At 46.8% G+C, this 22478-nt stretch overlaps 1 protein-coding gene across 2 annotated transcripts in view; it reads right to left on the bottom strand.

Moving 5' to 3' along the window:
• The window catches only part of bmper (BMP binding endothelial regulator), a 101330-nt gene that overhangs the window by 61539 nt on the left and 17313 nt on the right, over window positions 1-22478 (bottom strand). The window contains exons 3-6 of one of the 2 annotated variants that reach the window (XM_078539807.1): window positions 7632-7731; window positions 3036-3118; window positions 1460-1550; window positions 522-604 (exon numbers count right to left, since the gene is read on the bottom strand). In XM_078539807.1, coding sequence (XP_078395933.1) covers window positions 522-604; window positions 1460-1550; window positions 3036-3118; window positions 7632-7731 — 357 coding nt within the window. The remainder of the gene's footprint in view (window positions 1-521; window positions 605-1459; window positions 1551-3035; window positions 3119-7631; window positions 7732-22478) is intronic. The other variant, XM_078539808.1, reaches the window with a different exon arrangement.

Below are 22478 nucleotides of genomic sequence, written 5' to 3'. Positions count from 1 at the left end.
ATCGAGGGAGGATGGGGATCGAGGGGGAATGGGGATCGAGGGGGATGGGGATCGAGGGGGATGGGGATCGAGGGGGATGGGGATCGAGGGGGGATGGGGATCGAGGGGGGATGGGGATTGAGGGGGATTGGGGATCGAGGGGGGAAGGGGATCGAGGCGGGGTGGGATCGAGGCGGGGTGGGATCGAGGGGGGATGGGGATCGAGGGGGATGGGAATCGAGGGGGGATGGGGATCGAGGGGGGGTGGGGATCAAGGGGGATGGGGATCGGTGGGGATGGTGATCAAGGGGGGATGGGGATCGAGGGGGATGGGGATCGAGGGGGGATGGGGATCGAGGGGGGATGGGGATCGAGTGGGGGTGGGGATTGCAGTGTACAGTGCCATGTGTCCTGGACGAGGCACATTTACTTCCTGTAACACTGATCCTTTGACTGATGATAGCAATTGTTTTGAAGCAGTATCTCCCCCACACTCAGTAACACAGGGGCTGGTGAGGAAGGGGCTCACGGTCTATACTCACAGTGCAGGAACATTTAATACACCTGCTGCCATCTGCGTAGAAAGCTTCACCCTCTCTGTAGTGATGACCAGCAAACTCACAGCCTGAAATAAATCACAGGTCAAACTCACAGAGTATAAAGGGAACAGAGAGAGAAAACCATTGCAGATCCCAGGACCATGGGCGGCTGTGAGTGGGTAAAACTGGTTCATCACTGGGATTGATCCCCAGCCTGGAACTCCCTCCCACACCCACCATTTCACACAGCCAATCACAAGCTGAGCATCCTTTGTGAGTTGCTGATAGGCCGTTGACCTGTGTCGCCCCCAATCAGATGGCGGACAGAATTCCATCAGATCATGTGATCCCACCAGCCCCGCCTCCAGTTATGACATCATGTTCAAGGTCGGAGCTGCAAGGAGAGCACCCCTCCTCCCCCACTGCCTCCCTACCCTCCTCTTCTCCTTGTCGCCCTCTCCTCACCTCCTTCCCCTCCCCCACTCCCCCTCCCCTCCCCCACTCCCCCTCCCCCACTCCTCCTCCCCCCGCCGCACCCCCTCCCCCACTCCTCCTCCCCCGCCGCACCCCCTCCCCCACTCCTCCTCCCCCCGCCGCACCCCCTCCCCCACTCCTCCTCCCCTCCCCTGCTCCTCCACCCCCTGCCTCGCTCCCCCTCCTCCTCCCCATTCCCTCAACGTCTTCCCCCTCGCACCCTTCCCCCTCCCATCCCCTTTCCCCCACCCTCCTCCCCCTCCTGCATCCCTCCCCCTCCCACTTCCTGCCTGCTGTCCTCCCTCCCTCCCTCCCCTCCCCCTCCTCTCCCTAACCTATAATCAGCATATCTACACTCAACACCAAACATCCCCCTCCCAGCAGGTCTCACTGGGCTCCTGGCAGGGGAGGTGGTGAGGGGAAGTTTATTTGTGTATCTCTCATCGTCCCAGTGAAAGCTTGCTCACCTTGACACACCGGACAACAACTGCCCTGTTGGACAATGGGGTTTTTACAGTAGACCACACACAGTATCTCTGATTCTGTGATGACACCTTCCTGTGGGTAAGATATGAAACACCGCTTGTTATGATCAGGTTACACAGCAAAGAAACTTTCACCGATTGTGTCTCTGCGTCCGTATGTGCTCCTGATCACAGCACAAGTTCGACATGGCTAGCTCTGACTGCTCACACAACAGACGTAGGGGACAAATCCTCACAACAGGTATAAACACAAGACTGGCTTTAAAACGTTAAACAAACTGAACACATATTTGTGTGGAAACGAAATGGAATTCAAGCAGACATCAGCAATTTTCACAGTGTCCTGTGTAATCACATACCTCCGTCTAGACACTTCTGCTGATGTTTAACTTTGATGTTTCAATAATTCCTGTTGCCTTCAAACTTCCACAAATGGTCATCAATATTTAGCTAAACTCCATGTCAGTAATTGATCCTCATGTTCCAGGGGGAGATTTTGAAATTGACTTTACTTTATTTCAATGGTAAAAACGCTTCAAAGACTCAACTTAGAATGAGGGAGGGAAGGAAAGAAAGTCTTGCATTTACATAGTGCCTTTTAAAACCTCAGAACACCCCAACGCTCTTCACAGTCAACGAGGTAGTATTGAAGTTTAGTCACTGTTGTAATGAAAACATTGAGAATGTTGTGGGCCTTCCCCTTGTACAGTTGCTGTTTAGCGGAGTGGTTTGCTGGGCCACCTCAAGGGGCAGTTAAGAGTCAACCAGGCTGGTGTGGAGCTGGAGACGCAAATAGGCCCAGACTGGGTAAGGATGGCAGGATTCCTTCCCTAATAGTGACACAAGGCAGAATTTTACGGCCCTGTCATGGTGGGGGCAGGGCTGTAAAATGTGGTGAGCCATTCAAAAGTCCATTGACTTCGGCGGGACTATAATCCCACCAGCATAAATTTCCACTCATAGAATTATACAGAGTGTACAACGCAGACACAAGTCATTCAGCCAAACAGGGCTGTATTTATATTGTTGCTCTACATGACCTTGCTCACATCCTACTACATCTAAACCATCAACTTATCCTTCTATTCCTTTATCCCACATGTGCTAGCTTCCACTTAAATGCATCATCTAGTTTCACCCATAAATAGTGAGCTGCTGCAGTATTTAAAGGGTTGCAGCATCTTAAAGGTCCAGGCATTAATGCTGCTTTTAGAGCAACCCGCCACTTTCTTTTCCCAGAAATATCTGCAGGACAGAGATGTAGCTGTAGAAATGTGGTCATGCAGAGTAGGGGTGTCGTGGTTGGAGCAGAGCTATGGAGGTCCCTGAGAATAAACTTTTTGGGGTCAATGGAAGGAGATAACCAAGGCATTGAGCACCCATTCCAGAAAGCAACACTTGGTCACTCAATGCCAGATGCTAATGAGAATACCCTTCCTGAATATTTACTTTGCTGTGTCACTATGAGAAAGACACTTCAGTAAATGCTCACATTCCAATCAACCCATTTTAACACTTTAACTCTTAATTAAGCACGTGGTGCTGAAGGAACACGTACCTGACATGCCCACATTATGCACGGTTTGGAGGGCACAAGCCAAGTTGCTGAGCTGTTGTATACCTTCCCGCCAAACACACATTCTTATGGAGACAGGAGGCAAACACAGGGGTCAGAAAGAGGCAGCATGAAGGAAAATCGCACGATAATTACAATTGAGAAAGGACATTCAGTCCATCTTTCTTCATGCAGATCTAACTCACCCTCCCCACCAAACATTTAATGGAACGATGCAGAACAGGAGGCTATTCAGCCCATTGTGTCTGTGCTGGCTCTTTGAAAGAGCTAGTCAGTTAGTTTCACTCCCTCCTGCTCCTTCCCCATCGCCCTGCAAATATTTTCCCCTTTAAGTATTTATCCAATTCCCCTTTTGAAAGTTATTATTGAATCTTCTTCCACCGCCCTTTCAGGCAGCGCCTTCCAGATCACAATGGCTCACTGTGTAAAAAACGATTCTCCCAATTTCTTCTCTGGTTCTCTTGTAGATCATTTTAAATTATTCCAGAGGTTTTTGGACTCAATCTGGAATGATGACATTACTCCTGGAATTACCTTTTACTAACTTGGAGCCATGTCCCTTTGTGACTCTCTTTGCCTTACATTGAAATCGACACACAGTCCTGAGCAAAATGTGCCTCTTGTAAATTCTGAGTCTGTGCACAAGGTATTTCTTTCGATGATCCTACCCCACCCCATCCCCCACCAACCACTTCAGCCTCTGATTGTCTCCCTGGTCAGAAGATCTTCTTTTTGTACAGGTGGAGTCTGGGTTGTGCTGAGGTTCTGGGAGCAGCAGCCACTATGTCAGCGCTGAACCTGTGTTTCATTTCAGCATCATTTAACCTTTTACTGCAGACTCGCTCTTGTCAAACTCCATCCCGACAGCAGGAAACAAACAAGTGAAACCCAGATTCTAATGTTGTCAGGTTTGCTGATTGGAGAACGGTTTTGAGAATGTCAAAACTGCCTGTTAAATGTGATTGTGGAACTAGGTGTGTAACCTTCCCCCCTCAGAATTAGATGGGCTGTTAATAACTGATAAGTTAGAAGACTCTATGGGTGGAATTTTCTGTGCCGTCTGGTATGGGGCCTGTTCAGAGGCATGAATGGACAATATGGCGGGAAGGCCAAAAATCCTAGATCACATAGACATTGTGTACATGTGGTTAACACCTGTACCCAGGCTGTGCAGCTATATCTTCTTAACTTTCCTAACCCTGCCGCTACGTCTTGGTGCTCCCCGGACATCCACAGCGGAGATGGAGGCAGCCTGCTGACTGCTACGCCCAGTCTGTGATGACCTTGACAGGCGTCCTCTAGAAGGCTGAGACCTGGTGGGCCCCAGTTGCTTTTGAGATCCCACTGTGTGCCAATGGCACCCTTCTTGGCCTGTGAAGCTGGAGCTGCTGGGGTCACAGGAAGAGGGGATTCAGTTGGGCTGGACTCTCCTGGAGTCACCTGGATGGATGGCCCCAGGAGTGTGCACCTGCTGATCCTCCTCCCTATGGCTGCCCGAGGGCCCCTGGCTGACTCCTTGAGGAGAAGGGGAAGCTGGAGTGAGATCGAGCTACCCGGCACCCCTCTCACGTACACACTGTTGGAGGCCAACTGTGGCATCAGCGATGGAGCTCAGCCCGCGCACCAGTGCAGGAGTGACATCCTGGACCAGGTCTCCAATGGCGGCAGCCATCCTACCAGTGTTGACCTCAGTGCGTTGGCATGCCAACGCTATCACCTCAGGCTGACGGTGGATGCACTCCTCCATCGTGCCTTGCAATCTGAGGAGTGCAGCGGATTTCCTTTCCTGATGTTCCCGAGTCTGCCTTTGCAGCTCCAGCAACTGAGGTATGACCAAGTCCAGAGGCTCCTCATCTGACTCAGACTCAGCAGGTTTCTGACCTCCAGCCGTCCTCTGAGTGCCAGACATCTGGGAATTCCCTGCCTCCACCTGCTGTGGATCAGAAAGTGTGATGTGCTCACCAGATTGTGATCCCGAGGCTACTCTAAAGCTAGGTCCCACCGAGGTGTGTGTCTCTGTGCTGGTGGGGGGTGTGGGTGACGCTGTGCTGGGACTTCAGGGAGGGTGCCTTCAGATTCCTCTGCGGGGGTTTCTTAGGAGCTTGACTGGAGGCCCTGGGTCATGGACTCTGTCGGCTGCTTCCCACATGTGCCTGTGAAAGCAAGGGGGGATAATTAATGCATGGCAGTGGCCTGTGAAAGAGAACACATCACTCACGGAATGGTTGTCTGATGGATGTTGCACTGTTGGATCCTCACTTGGTAGAGCAGCGCCGACCTCACCATCAGCACAGGACCGGTCCCGGTCATCGCCGGCCAGCTGTTTTCAAAGTTCGTGAAGACCTTGATTTCAGGCATTCCTCCACCGGTCTGCGACCTCTCCCTGTTGTTGTGAGCCAGCTTGTCCTGAATGGATAGAGATGGAGAGAGTGTATCAGGACGCCTACTGGGCCAGATAAGTATGCCTGGCCTGTGTGGGTGGTGAGTGGTCCCATGGACGGGATGAGGACAATGAAGGTGAGTGTGAGAGAGTGAATGGTGATGTCCCTTGCATTGGCAGTGAGTGAGGGCCCAGTGGGTGTGTGCTGGGTTTGTGAGAGTGAGTTGAGAGTGATGAAAAGAGTGACTTACCCTGATAGGTGTGTGCGCGGCTGCACTTTAAATATGGCAGCGGCTTGATGAAGCAGCGAGGTGATGGTGTGGCAGGCGAATGAGAACCCACCCACCATCGAAACGGCGTGTTTCCTGGGAACGCATGACTAATGTGGCGGGTTTGGGATGATACAGTGTGAGAATCAGTGTGAAGCCATTGTGGCCTGCGAGTAAAACACCATTTATCCCACCCACAACCACACTTTGTGCAAATCTGGGACCATTCCGCCTACGAGACTCATTTCCACTATTGGCACAAGTCTTATCACTGTTCTGTGAAGCCCCCTCATCTCTATAACATAGAACATTTTCTGGGAAGGCTTGAATAGGCCTGATCGTTAGGCTGTATAGGGCTGTATCTTTATAGAATGGGACCAGGGACGAGAGACTCCAGGTCAATAGACTGGAGAAGCTGGGATTGTTCTCCTTAGAGCAGAGGAAGTTAACAGGAGATTTAACTTTCAAATTCATGAAAGGTTTTCATGGAGTTATTAAGGAGAAGCTGTTTCTAGTGCACGAGGGTCAATAACCAAAGGACACCGTTTTAAGATAATCTGCAAAAGAACCAAAGGAGCAGATGAGAATTTCCTTTCATATCACAAGTTGTAATGATCCAGAATGCGTTGGCTGAAAGGGTGGTGGAAACAGATTCAATAGAAACTTCCAAAAGGGAATTGGATAAATATTTGAGGGGGAAACATTTGCAGAAGAGCAGGGGGAGTGGGACTAAGAGCTGGCAAAAGTATGATGGACTGAATGGCCTCCTTCCGTGTTGTATGATTCTATGATATTTTTCTCTTCCTGATAATTTCTGGACTTTAACCTGATGTCTCTCAGGATTTTCTTTAACCTGGTATCTCTCAGGACCTTTGTGTATCATGATTTTTGTTGCAAATGCTCTGAATATTTTCAGAAGTACACTATGATGAAAGAGGCAGATGTGGTTCAGGGTGTGGACTCATGGGGAGCAGGAAGTGAAAGATGTATTTGGTCTTACTGAATCTCTGATACATATATCTGGTTTCAAAATATTTCACTCAGCATCTTTTGATTTTGTAAATAATTACTGTATGAGGAATCTTGGTTTGACAATGTGAAACATAAACTAGGAGGTGAGACACCCAGTCCATGGTGGTCCTTTGTCTCTGCAAATATTTGTTAAGAATCTGGCTTCCAACAATTGTATAAGACATTTGGGGCCAGTGGGTACTGAGGTCTAACTCGCATTGAGGATCCTCACAAGACTGCAGCATTCAGCTTCGGGGAAGAACAGGCAGATGTTGCCCTCGTCTCAGTCTCAGTCCGGCTGGTGGGGCCTTCACTTCTCAATATATTCCTGTCTGAGGCTCCCCAGTGTGCTGGAGGTTAAATATATGGCCCTAGATAGCATAAAAACCAGGGGAATTCTGGCACACGCATGTGTACTTGTGCATGACAGGGTAATGAGTGCTTGCTTTATGCACACAGTGCTGACACTCGGAGAATGACTGCCCATTGGGACAAGCTACCAGGTGGTCTGGACTCAGGACAAGGGTTTGTGTCCCTAAGGGTCTAGGAAAGCATGAAGAAGTGAGAGGGTAAATTTTGATCTTGATATCGGTCAGTGATCTGGGAGGGGATGGATTCCTCACTTGGTGAAAAGTTGAGGGAGGGTCGTGATCAGTCCAGGCTGACTAATGCTGTGATTACTGGTGGGTGATGGGGGTAGGGGAGAGGTGGGCGGGGGGGGAGACAAAGCTCAGCAGACTGTGGCGAATTCTGGAAGAATGCAGTGTGCGTCTGCAGTGTGCTGTGAGCTGTGTCAATACAAACCTTTCGATGGAAAGAGTCAGAACTGCACAGAATAAAATGAAACTACAATCGCACATAATCTGAAATAGCCATCAAACATGGAAACACAGCCAAAAGGCAGGGATGTTAAAGCACCTTTGCATTTCTCACAACAACCTCCTCGCTGTTTGATAACAAGAGCACAGTCTTTGGGCAGCACTGGACATTTCTCTCTCGTACATCTTACTTCTTTGTTCTATGAATAAGAAACAAAAGAAGAGAATAATTGATAAATAAAGAAACACACTAACCCAGGCCTCATATATCCACTGGCTGATCAGGTGTCACATGTACAGAGTAATAATGAACAGCACCAAGAGGCAAGGGAATCATCGAAAGCAACAATTCCAAAGAGAGTTTCTGATTATCAAGAGAATACAAAGACTGAATCAAACTCTTAAACTTGCTGTCAGCTTTTAATTATCCTTTCTGCTTTATTGGCCCAAACTTTTTAGTTTAATTACAGTGTAAGTGTAGCGTAATGGTGTTATTTTCACACAGTATTTACAGCACAGACACAGGACATTCATCCCAATGGAAAATGCCAGTGTTTTTACTCCAAACTATCCTCCCATCCCATCAGAAAATCATCAGCATTTTGTTTTTTGTGAGGTAATTTGTTTGTAAATGATTTACATCGGATGCACACAAATTTCATTGATTGTTCTCACCTCTTCTAGGATAAAACTGCCAAAACCTCCCCCCCGTCGCTAATTGCATAATCCTGCCCAATATGCAAAAGACAAACCTTCATAAGCTTCCTTTATTTACTCCAGTAATGTCCTGTTGCAGATTTATCCAGAAAATGTAGTTGTAACACACTCCAAGGAGAGCTGATATTGGCCTAACTGGGGTTACTGGAGTCTGCCAGCGATTTTCTTCATGACTGATCTGAATTGTTTTGTGCGAACCAGCAACAAACTGAATCAGAACAAGTGCCATGAGTCTCACTGCACCCAAAAAGTGCCAGAGTCCCCTTCCCACTCATCTCCCCCGACCCCACACATTCAGGATGAAGCAGCTGGACTGGGTTTACCGATGGGGCTGCACAATGATGGACGAAGGAAGGGAGCAGCAGAAGTAAGAAGTTCTGAGAGTGAGGAGCTGGGGCAGATGACTCCAGCCAACTCGCTATTGCCCCTACTGGTGCACTGCATTCACACTTAATATACCCCAGTTATTATGTTCCAATGTAGACAAACAAGCTCCACAGAAAAGTTAGGCTTAAGTTCCCATCACCAGGATCCGTGTAAATGTTGTAATTTCTGTGCAAGTGCGACCTAGTTTTAACCTTCTTACCGAGGACTCTCAATCAGGGTGAGATGGTGATGTAGTGGTAAGGTTGCTACACTAGTAACCCAGCAACACAGGCTAACGCTCTGGGGACACAGGCTCAAATCCCACCACGGCAGCTGGGGGAATATAAACTCAATGAATTAATCTGGAATATAAAACTAGTCTCAGTAACGGTGACCATGAAACTACTATCGATTGTTGTAAAAACCCATCTGGTTCACTAATGTCCCTTTGGGGAAGGAAATCTGGCGTCCTTACCCGGTCTGGCCTACATCTGACTCCAGACCCACAGCAATGTGGTTGACTCTTAACTGCCCTCTGAAATGACATAGCAAGGCACTCAGTTCAAGGGCAATTAGGGACGGGCAACAAATGCTGGCCTTGCCAACGATGTCCACATCCCATGAAAGGATAAAGAGAAAGAATCAGACTGAATACAAGCTGTAGGAAAGGGACATTAAACAACAGTTATAGGTGTGGCCAGGCTTTGCATGACTAAAATGAGCAGTGGGTTACCAGGGACCATATAGACCTTGGAGGGGGTGCAGTGTATATTCACCAGAATAATAGCAGTGCTTAAAGGGTTAAGTCATGAGGACAAACTGAATTCTCTTCAGAATTAGACATTAAGGGGTAATCTAACTGAGGTGTTTAAAATGATTAAGGGATTTGACGGGGTAGATAGAGAGAAATTATTTCCACCCGGGGTTGAAAAGGGCCGAATCTTAAAGTTAGAGCCAGGCTATTCAGGGGTGATGTCACGAAACACTTCTCCACACAAAGGGGAGTGAAAATCTGGAACTCCGAGGCTCAAATGCAGCTTTTATGATGCATTGACACTAGCACTGGTTTCTCAATAAAGAAGTGGATACAGAACAAGTTCTTTAACACTCAGAAATGGTCAAGTGTAACTCCCTCCACTGTTCACTGGATAAAGTATTACATTCACATTGATATTTTTTATTACTTACACTTTGAGACATCTGCAGTTGAGTTAATAAATTTCAACCTTGGCCTGCCATAAACCACTATACAAGGTTGAACCAAATTCCTTTGCAATGGCATAAACCTATATTTAGGTTTGCAATTCTGCATTCTATCTTTCATGAAATCAATAAAATTTGAGTAACATCTGTGTCAAATTCAGTTAATGAAGTGGTCATGAGAGAGACGGAATTCAATAATTATACTTTGTGCAGCAAACTCCAATCACGTTTCATCAATGCAAAACCAATCATTAATGTAATAATGTACCATTCTGCAGATTGAGGACTACATATTAATACCAGACCCATTTCTCTGGCTTCTTAATGAAGGATATCATTCATGATTCATCGCTTGCTAATAAAACGGGTAGAGAATAAAGTTACTCCTTCTTGCAAATCAAAAAAACACTGGCACAAGTTTGCATTGTTTGGTTGGTGACCTTTAACCTATGCAGGAAATAAATTGATGATTGCTTGAAATTCATTTCTCTTATTTAATTAACCTTACTTCAGTCTATTTGAAAAATATCATTATTACAGTGCAGGATTTTCTGTACATAGGTAAGCGTACGGTTGTCTTACTGAGCCATTTAGGTCAGGAGGACTCCAGGTTTAATAGTTGCTCTGTAGTGAGTTACCCAATAGCCTGTAATGGTTCTACAATTGGTTTAATGGGCTAAGGAAGACAAAGCAGGCCATCAGGACTGCCCGCTAGTGACCTCTGAGGTGGTTGAATGTCAGGTAGCCCTTGGCTACAGTGCCAACAGTTCAACTCATGTACCAACTCAAAGCATGCAGGGAACTACACGCCAACAGTCTTCAGGAAAGGATGGTAAGAACACACTCCCTACAAAATGCACAGCAACACACCACTATCCCCCTGAGAACTGTGAGGTGGGTTTGGAGGTAAGATCTGATGGTGGTGTTTAAAATGAGAGAAGGGTTCAGTACGGTAGGTACAGAGAAACCTTCCTCTGGTAGGAAACTTCAGAACAGAGGTGGGGTTAAGGGTGGGTGGGTGCACAACCTTAAAATTCAAGCCAAGCTATTCAGGGGTGATGTCAGGAAGCACTTCTTCACACAAAGGGGAGTGAAATCTGGAACTCTCTCCCCTTGTGGATGCTGGGGGACAACTGGAACTTTCAAGACTGAGATCAATTTTTTACCGAGGGATATGGAGCAAAGGTGGGGAAAATAGAGTTGAGGTATAGATCAGCCATGATCTGAATGAATGGTGGATTGGATTTGAGGGGCTGAATGGCCTCTTCCTGTTTTTACACCACCAGAGATTTTGCACCCGACCCAGCAACAACTGAGAGTCGTGCTTGGGATATTCAACAAAACCAGGGAGACAATCAGCAGAAAGAAAAGGATTTGAAGCATTCCAGAACAATCTCCTGCTCCTCCCACTGAAGCTCACTGGGGTTTGGGCAGATATTCTTTCCCTTTTACCTCCATCTTTTTCTTATTCTTCTCTAATTCAAAATGAACTGCAGCATTGCAGTCGGTCGGTGGGAGAAAATGTAACAGCTTCTCAGTTCCCACCCTTTCCCTTAGTGTCCTAGCTTCACGCATGAGAAGGGGGGGTAGCTGGGCTTTGGACAGGATAATTGGGTGCAAGTATTACAGAGAATATTGTTGAAAAGACCCAGAGACACGTTGCTGAAGCTTTTCATCCTGCACTCATCAGGACAAACGCAAGAATGACAAATTTCAAACGATCACAACAATTCATACCACAGGAGAAAAGGATGCTGATTGGTCAGCACGTTGACTCTGATTGGTTGAGGCATTGCCATGGAGAAAGCAAAGGGGATCTATAGGCTTCCCAAGCTCCTGGGTAATTCAAAAACAGGTCCCTAGGTATGAACCTTTGTCACTTCTAGCAAGCATAAATGAGCCACATTATGAGCTTGACTAATTATCTGAGTATGTCCTAATGATTAAGCTGATCGAATCAGGCAGCATGTTCCTTTAGTTGTCTGTAATAGGCAGAGTACAGACCATACTCACCCATCCCTCGTTCACAAAACCCAAAACAAAACTACTGTTAGACATGACTGTGTGACTGGGCAGCACTTACTTAACAATCCTGAGTGCACTCATAACTAATTTATTTTTAAAACAACCAATTTAAAATAATCAGTCAAACGTGTAACATGGTTCATTTATGCTTGGTTATAGTTCCTCGTTGCTTTCTCCATGGCAACGTCTCGGCCAATCAGAGTCAACTTGCCAACCAATCAGCCTTTTCCTCCTATAGTATCAATTGTTGTGATTGTTTGAAATTTGGCATTCTTGTATTTGTCCTGATGAGTGTGAGATGGAAATCTTCAGCAACATCTCTCTTTTCAGCAATATTCAAATTCTGTACCACCAAGTGACTGTTTGTTACATAAAACCCACAGCACAGCAACAGGCCAACCATTGTTTATGCTCCACACCTCCCATCCTTCCTCATCTAACCCTGTCCTCATCTCCGTCTATTCCTTTCATCCTCATGTGTTTATCCAGTTCCCCCTTATATGTCTCTGTACTATTCACCTCAACCAGTCCCTTGGTAGCGAGTTCCGCATTCTCCCAACTCCCTGGGTAAAGGAAATTTCTCCTGAATTCCCCATTGGATTTATTAGAGACTGTCTATTTATAGCCCCTAGGTCTGATCTCCATCGCCAGAGGAAACATTTTCTCTACGTCTACCCCATCGATCCCTTTCTTCATCTGAAAGGTCTCTATCAGGCCATACCTCAACCTTCTCTTTTCTAGATAAAAGAGGCCCAGCCTGTCTGGTCTTCCCCGATGGGTAAATGCTCTCATATTCCGGGTTGATTTTCAGATGGGAAGGTTGGTTTCCTGGGAACGGCTGGGGGGGTTTCTGCCAGTTACTGTATTTCATGGACGCTTTTAAAACAGAATGTAATAATCAAATTACAAAAAATAATAAAGTATCTGCACATAGCAACCAGGGCCCAGTGCCATGCTGACAGGTTTCCACCCAGGCTGATTTATCAGAAAATACACCATAAAATTCTCAGCTCATTAAAGAAGAAAAGAGCTCCTTCAGATCCACTCTGTGAACCAGCTCGCACTCTGCATGTCTATAAATAAACCCTGTCAGGAAATTTAACTTTCAAAGATCGTTGTCAATGCTGCTGAAAATACTTCCAAATTAAAATGAAAGGGGCTGAAAATCCTGCTGGTGAAAACTGTCCTTTCATTGAATTGGCAGCGTGCCTCCCTGCTCCTGGAAGTAACTATCCTGTTGAAGGAATCAGGAGCCAGGGACTGATAGCCTAAACATACCTGGGGTGGATAAGCAAGTATTAATTACCCAACTCTTACTTTTATACAGAAATCACAAAAAGAGCTGTTCAGTCTAAGCAGTCTGAGCTGGAGTTTCTCCTCCACAGGAGCAGCTTGTTCACTGTGTTCCTATATTCCTTTACCCCTTTCCTTCAGCCATCTATCAAACACATTCTTAGATAGTCTCTGTTTTAATCACTTACTCCAGCAGTGATTCCACAGACTCACAGCCTCTCTGTAAAACGCGTTCCTCCCGCTCTCAATCCTAAATCTTTTAACATTTAATCTTTATAGCTACATCTCCTGAATGCAGGCCAGCAATCACTGGAAACAATCTAAATTCCCGGAGCCTACAGGAGGGAAGGGGGTTTAGAAAGATAATAGGAGGAGAAGTATAATGTTCTGACAGGCTCACACACATTAACGCACACACATATGTACAGGCATTTACAGACACACACAAACACACCTTCTCACAGACACACACAAACACACCTTCTCACATACACACACAAACACACCTTCTCACAGACACACACAAACACACCTTCTCACAGACACACACAAACAGGCATTCTCACAGACACACATGAACTTGCATTTACAGCCACACACAAACAGGCATTCTCACAGACACACACAAACACACCTTCTCACATACACACACAAACACACCTTCTCACAGACACACACAAACAGGCATTCTCACAGACACACACAAACACACCTTCTCACATACACACACAAACAGGCATTCTCACAGACACACACAAACATGCATTTACAGCCACACACAAACAGGCATTCTCACAGACACACACAAACACACCTTCTCATATACACACACAAACAGGCATTCTCACAGACACACACGAACATGCATTTACAGCCACACACAAACAGGCATTCTCACAGACACACACAAACACACCTTCTCATATACACACACAAACACACCTTCTCACAGACACACACAAACAGGCATTCTCACAGACACACACAAACACACCTTCTCACAGACACACACAAACACACCTTCTCACAGACACACACAAACAGGCATTCTCAGACACACACGAACATGCATTTACAGCCACACACAAACACCTTCTCACAGACACACACAAACACACCTTCTTACATACACACACAAACACACCTCACAAACACACACAAACACACCTTCTCACAAACACACACAAACACACCTTCTCACAGACACACACAAACATGCATTTACAGCCACACACAAACACACCTTCTCACAGACACACACGAACACACCTTCTCACAGACACACACGAACATGCATTTACAGCCACACACAAACAGGCATTCTCACAGACACACACAAACACACCTTCTCATATACACACACAAACACACCTTCTCACAGACACACACAAACAGGCATTCTCACAAACACACACAAACACACCTTCTCACAAACACACACAAACACACCTTCTCACAGACACACACAAACACACCTTCTCACAGACATACACAAACATGCATTTACAGCCACACACAAACACACCTTCTCACAGACACACACAAACAGGAATTCTAACATACACACACAAACATGCATTTACAGCCACACACAAACACACCTTCTCACAGACACACACGAACACACCTTCTCACAGACACACACAAACAGGAATTCTCACATACACACATGAACATGCATTTACAACCACACACAAACACACCTTCTCACAGACACACACAAACAGGCATTCTCACAGACACACACGAACATGCATTTACAGCCACAAACAAACACACCTTCTCACAGACACACACGAACATGCATTTACAGACACACAAGCATATTGACACACACACACACACTCAGACGCATTCACACACACTTAAACAAATGCTCTAACACATGCATAGAGTTACTAATGCTCATAATCACACAGACACTTATATCTTATATATGTAAACATAATGGATCCTATCAGAGGATTGAGAATTCATTAATTACAGGATGAAGTTGTTCTCAATTCCAAACACACTGCCTGGTTGCAGCAGAACCATCGGTAATCACACCTCTTCCATATGGAGAACCTATTGTTATTTCCAGGATAACAGAGGCAGGATTAGAGGTAGCAGAGTGTTTCCCATGACAATTCAATGATGGTAAATCACATTGAGTGGTTGCTGTATCGTGGGACCCATCACATGTATGTTAAATCTTCATTTTGTTCATGCATTTTACCTTCAGGGAAGATTTCCTGTTTTCTTCATGTAACAGAATCATAAATCTGTTTATCAAGACCAGATTCAGGGTTTAGTTACAGCGAGGGTTCTCCCCCCTCGAGCTGTCAGTGTTTGGATGGACAGAATGAGACTTCCAGCCATGAAAACCGGTCCTTTCTAATTATCTGATTATACCAAGTTTCAGTGAAAAGGCAGCAAAAAGCATAAGCTTACTGGATAATGTTTTTCCCCTATTGCCAATTGCTCTCCCGATTGGACTGGTCTCTGAGGACCATTCTGAGCCATGCAGACTCAGACTGACACAGGTTGGCAAGTCTCCAGCACTGGGACAAAGAGATGCGAGGCAAAGATTTAAGATGAAATATTCTGGCATGGATTTGGAATTGGCAGTTTGAGTCCCAGTGCTTTGTAGGGGTCCAAATCCATAGCTCTTTGCTTAAACAGTGCCCAGAGGGTCACAGTTACCTCAAGGTCCACATGGAATTTTCTAGTTGGTCTTTTGAGGAACACTTTGAAAAAGAGATTTGACTCCAGAGTCCAGTAACAAGCCAGTTCAATCAGATTATCACCCTCAACAATAAATCCTTTCCATCACTTTGATCAAATGCTTTGGCTCGGGGTATTGAGAGTTTGTACAGAATCTGTCAGGGGCAGAGGGCAGTAAACAAATACATGCTATTGCACAAAACACCCACAGCAATGTGGAGAGCTGAGCATCCCAATAGAAAACCCGCCAGAGGGAATTCAAACATTTCTTCAACCTTTGCATTGTTACAAATAACAGTAACACTGATCGAAAATAAAGTACTTACATTTATATAGCACCTTTCACAACCACAGGATGTCGAACGCTTTACAGCCAATAAAATATTGTAAAATGTAGCTTCCGGTGTAAGGCAGGAAACAAGACAGACAACTGCTGCACAGCAAGATCCCAGAGTAATGTGACAACGACCAGACCATCTGTTGTTTATGTTGATGAATAAATATTGGCCATAGCTCTGGGCAGCATCCCCCTGCGATTGCTCAGCTAGTGGCTGTGGAATGCTAATACCCACTTAAGAGAGCAGGTGAGGCCTCAGTTTAATGTCTCATCAGAAAGACGGCATCTCCAACAGTGCAGCACTCCCTCAGTGCTGATTCTCTGACAGTGCAGTTCTCCCTCAGTACCGATTCTCTGGCAGTGCGGCATTCCCTCAGTACTGACCATCCGACAGTGCGGCACTCCGTCAGTATTGACCCTCCGACAGTGCAGCACTCCCTCAGTACTGACCCTCCGACAGTGCGGCACTCCCTCAGTACTGACCCTCCGATAGTGCAACACTCCCTCAGTACTGACCCTCAGACAGTGTGGCACTCCCTCAGCACTGACCCTCCGACATTGCGGCACTCCCTCAGTACTGACCCTCCAACAGTGCGGCACTCCCTCAGTACTGACCCTCCGACAGTGCAACACACCCTCAGTACTGACATTCCAACAGTGCGGCACTCCCTCAGTACTGACCCTCCGACAGTGCGGCACTCCCTCAGTACTGACCCTCCGACAGTGCGGCACTCCCTCAGTACTGACCCTCCGACAGTGCGGCACTCCCTCAGTACTGACCCTCTGACAGTGCAGCACTCCCTCAGTACTGACCCTCTGACAGTGCAGCACTCCCTCAGTACAGACCCTCCGACAGTGCAGCACTCCCTCAGTACTGACCCTCTGACAGTGCGGCACTCCCTCAGTACTGACCCTCTGACAGTGCGGCACTCCCTCAGTACTGACCCTCTGACAGTGCAGCACTCCCTCAGTACTGACCCTCTGACAGTGCAGTGCTCCCTCAGTACTGACCCTCTGACAGTGCAGCACTCCCTCAGTACTGACCCTCTGACAGTGCAGCACTCCCTCAGTACAGACCCTCCGACAGTGCAGCACTCCCTCAGTACTGACCCTCTGACAGTGCGGCACTCCCTCAGTACTGACCCTCTGACAGTGCGGCACTCCCTCAGTACTGACCCTCTGACAGTGCAGCACTCCCTCAGTACTGACCCTCTGACAGTGCAGTGCTCCCTCAGTACTGACCCTCTGACAGTGCAGCACTCCCTCAGTACTGACCCTCCGACAGTGCAGTACTCCCTCAGTACTGACCCTCTGACAGTGCAGCACTCCCTCAGTACTGACCCTCCGACAGTGCAGTACTCCCTCAGTACTGACCCTCTGACAGTGCAGCACTCCCTCAGTACTGACCCTCTGACAGTGCAGCACTCCCTCAGTACTGACCCCCCGACAGTGCAGCCCTTTATCAACAAGGGTGGGAATTTTAAAATCGAGACATTACTGCACCAGGAGCCACACGGATTCAATGATTGGTTGGATGTTTGTTTATGGATGAATGAGTTTGGGTTTGGAATGGTCTTCCTCATCCACCATCTCTCAATGGATATATTTCCCTCCTTTCTGACTGTTGAAATCAATCCATGCAGTCTCAGTGTAAGTGGTTGTGGGTAATGGGGCAAAAGCAGCAAAGTTGCCTGAATTTTGCCTCCACATTCAGCCAGGCCACACAGCCAGAGGGTGCAAGATATCACTGGGTCACTCAGGGTCCGTGGGTGCGAGATATCAGTGGGTCACTCAGGGTCAGAGGGTGCAAGATATCACTGGGTCACTCAGGGTCAGTGGGTGCGAGATATCAGTGGGTCACTCAGGGTCAGAGGGTGCAAGATATCACTGGGTCACTCAGGGTCAGTGGGTGCGAGATATCAGTGGGTCACTCAAGGCCGGTGGGTGTGAGATATCGAAAACAGAAATACCTGGAAAAACTCAGCAGGTCTGGCAGCATCGGCGGAGAAGAAAAGAGTTGACGTTTCGAGTCCTCATGACCCTTCAACAGAACTAAGTGAAATATAAGCTGGTTTAAGGTGGGGGGGTGGGGGGAGGTTGTAGTGATAAGCAAGCAGTGATAGGAGCAGATAATCCAAAGCTGTCACAGACAAAAGAACAAAGAGGTGTTGAAGGTGGTGATATTATCTAAAAGAATGTGCTAATTAAGAATGGATGGCAGGACACACAAGGTACAGATAGCTCTAGTGGGGGTGGGGTGAAATAAGACTAAAAGGGCATAAAAGGTATAGATTTAAAAATAATGGAAATAGGTGGGAAAAGAAAAATCTATATAAATTATTGGAAAAAACAAAAGGGAGGGGGAAGAAACCGAAAGGGGGTGGGGATGGAGGAGGGAGTTCAAGATCTAAATTTGTTGAATTCAATATTCAGCCCCGAAGGCTGTAAAGTGCCTAGTCGGAAGATGAGGTGCTGTTCCTCCAGTTTGCGTTGAGCTTCACTGGAATAATGCAACAAGCCAAGGACAGACATGTGAGCATGAGAGCAGGGTGGAGTGTTGAAATGGCAAGCGACAGGGAGGTCTAGGTAATGCTTGCGGACAGACCGAAGGTGTTCTGCAAAGCGCTCACCCAGTCTGCGTTTGGTCTCTCCAATGTAGAGGAAACCGCATTGGGAGCAACGAATGCAGTAGACTAAGTTGGGGGAAATGCAGGTGAAATGCTGCTTCACTTGAAAGGAGTGTTTGGGCCCTTGGACGGTGAGGAGAGAGGAAGTGAAGGGGCAGGTGTTGCATATTTTGCGTATGCATGGGGAGGTGCAGTAGGTGGGGGTTGAGGAGTAGGGGGTGATGGAGGAGTGGACCAGGGTGTCCCGGAGGGAACGATCCCTGCGGAATGCCGCCAGGGGGGTGAAGGGAAGATGTGTTTGGTGGTGGCATCATGCTGGAGTTGGCGGAAATGGCGGAGGATGATCCTTTGAATGCGGAGGCTGGTGGGGTGATAAGTGAGGACAAGGGGGACCCTATCATGTTTCTGGGAGGGAGGAGAAGGCGTGAGGGCGGATGCGCGGGAGATGGGCCAGACACGGTTGAGGGCCATGTCAACGACCGTGGGTGGAAAACCTCGGTTAAGGAAGAAGGAAGACATGTCAGAGGACTGTTTTTGAAGGTAGCATCATCAGAACAGATGCGACGGAGGCGAAGGAACTGAGAGAATGGGATGGAGTCCTTACAGGAAGCGGGGTGTGAGGAGCTGTAGTCGATGTAGCTGTGGGAGTCAGTAGGCTTGTAATGGATATTGGTGGACAGTCTATCACCAGAAATTGAGACAGAGAGGTCAAGGAAGGGAAGGGAAGTGTCAGAGATGGACCATGTGAAAATGATGGAGGGGTGGAGACTGGAAGCAAAATTAATAAATTTTTCCAGGTTCAGATGAGAGCATGAAGCAGCACCGAAGTAATCATCGATGTACTGGAGAAAGAGTTGTGGGAGGGGGCCGGAGTAGGACTGGAACAAGGAATGTTCCACATACCCCATAAAGAGACAGGCATAGCTGATGTGAGATATCACTGGGTCACTCAGGGTCAGTGGGCGTGAGATATCACTGGGTCACTCAGGATCATTGGGTGTGAGATATCACTGGGTCACTCAGGGTCATTGGGTGTGAGATATCACTGGGTCACTCAGGGTCATTGGGTGTGAGATATCACTGGGTCACTCAGGGTGAGTGGGTGCGAGATATCACTGGGTCACTCAGGGTCAGTGGGTGTGAGATATCACTGGGTCACTCAGGGTCAGTGGGTGTGAGATATCACTGGGTCACTCAGGGTCAGTGGGTGTGAGATATCACTGGGTCACTCAGGGTCAGTGGTTGTGAGATATCACTGGGTCACCCAGGGTCAGTGGGTGTGAGATATCACTGGGTCACTCAGGGTCAGTGGGTGTGAGTTATCACTGGGTCACTCAGGGTCAGTGGGTGTGAGATATCACTGGGACACTCAGGGTCAGTGGGTGTGAGATATCACTGGGTCACTCAGGGTCAGTGGGTGTGAGATATCACTGGGTCACTCAGGGTCAGTGGGTGTGAGATATCACTGGGTCACTCAGGGTCAGTGGGTGTGAGATATCACTGGGTCACTCAGGGTCAGTGGGTGTGAGATATCACTGGGTGATTTGGTGCTGTTCTGGGGGCTGAGGTGTGTTGGTGAGGAACAGCAGATGGCGCTTTATTGCTGCTGTCGGCTTCCTGGTCTCTCGTCTCCTGAAATGCAAAAACTTTTCACTCTGCAGTTGAATGAACAAAGCTGACAAAACAATGCAGCCACTTCCCCCTGTTGTTTAGATTTCTTTGTCACAATTGATGAAAATCCCAATGATCGTTTCACCTCTAGGGAGCAGAAAGGCACTTTGCTGTCAAAAACACAGAGAAATGGTTCAATGAAAGACCTTCTATCGAATGTTTCTGCCCTCGGAAGGTGCAGTATAACTCACACAGCCAGTGGTAACTCCGGTGAGTCCTCTAGTCCATCACTCAGCAACCATCTTTCTCAATCATTTGTTCATTTAAATGTAACCTGTTATTTTGTGTATCTCTCCCTCTCATAGAAGCCTTTGTTCCTCTCAAGTCTTTTGCAAAAATTACTTTGATTATTGCAACTAAAAAAGAATTATTGTAATAAAAGTGTCACAGAAATATTCAAAACATTAACCTGAACTTCAAAGGTATCTTTCAAACGGGCAAGTGATCTTGTGAAGCCTATTGTGGTGAATGAGTTTCAGAAGCAGAGCTCTGCGTCTGGGATCTGGGGGTTCCTCAGTGAGTTGGGCAGGCTGTGTAATTCTCACCGCGCAGGCTCCACCTAAAATAATGTACTCAGTGTCTGCCGATGCTGTATATGCATTAACTTACTGAGAAAGCGGTAGCTATGGATCATTGTGTTCATTGTAGAGCATCTGACACCCAGGTGTAGGCTCAGAGTGGGATATAGAAGGTTAGAGGGACACTGCTCTGACTGGCAAGTCCCCAGTAAACCTTTTGTCTTAGTTTCTTAATATTGTGACACAAGAATTAGGCCAAAACACCTAGATTTCACGATTAGCAATAACTTTAAAGCTGTTGTTATGATCTTGGATTCTACATGTGATCATCTTGAGGGCTCAGCATTACTGATCTGTGATCATCTTGAGGGCTCGGGGTTACTGATCTGTGATCATCTTGAGGGCTCGGGGTTACTGATCTGTGATCATCTTGAGGGCTCGGGGTTACTGATCTGTGATCATCTTGAGGGCTCAGCATTACTGATCTGTGATCATCTTGAGGGCTCAGCATTACTGATCTGTGATCATCTTGAGGGCTCAGCATTACTGATCTCTCCTGTATGTGGATCCCATGTCCCCCATGATCAGGTGTTTAATCCTAGTGCCCAATATCGAGCCTATGGTAACGTACCCCTCAGAACAATAATGAAAGCCCCTATCACATGATCGTAACCCTGCAAATGCCTTCAGCTGAGGCTGTCTAGTCTTCTGAAAGGTATTTGATTAACATTTTAGTGAGACAAGACCAATTATAAATCATCAGGCCAATGATTTATAAATAGCAAGTGAACAAATATGTAATTTTTAAATTAAATCTCATTTTGCTTGAACTTACTTCAGTAACATTAATAACAAAGCAAACACGCTGACTATATTGTACATGTTAATGATCTAAACGGAGCCTTCTCACAGAAGACTTTCTGAAAATGGTCAGCCCTGAATTTAATGTGGGAACATTCTCCCCGATTTCATTCCCAGCTCTCACAGACTCTGTGCACTTTCGTTCCCTTGGATTGGGCTGGGAGACAAAGGCTTTATATTTGTCCCTCTCCCAGTTTTGCTTGTCCAGTGATTGCCAACAGAGCTGCAGTCAAACCCACAAGAGAGTGGAGAAACTCCTGATCAGAGCGATGGGGGTTGCGTTAATGTCTTGTGTGTGAATGTTAATTAGGATTGTTTTTGATGAACACTCACTGTCTGAAGCGTGCTGGGTCCTGTGGCTGCGAGGCAGATTTAAACTCCTGTGAACTACACTTAACTTAAAGGAATATTTTATTAAAATTTGCATCAAAATCCTACCAAGGCCATAAAGTCAAAGGATCCAGGAACATAAGAGCCACATAAAGCCAATTATCATTTTAAAAACGACACCCTCAGAGAGTCTGTCACTTGATGTTACATCATCACAGGGAAAAAGGACAAGATTTGCTTGTTTCTTTTTCTCACACAGCTCGTGCCCCTTGAAGAAGCAAGAAGGTCTTTCT

Source organism: Cetorhinus maximus, chromosome 4, assembly GCF_964194155.1.
Source record: "Cetorhinus maximus chromosome 4, sCetMax3.hap1.1, whole genome shotgun sequence".
Classification (NCBI taxonomy): domain Eukaryota; kingdom Metazoa; phylum Chordata; class Chondrichthyes; order Lamniformes; family Cetorhinidae; genus Cetorhinus; species Cetorhinus maximus.
Note: the sequence above shows the minus strand (reverse complement) of the source record. Positions and strands in the feature narration are given on the sequence as shown.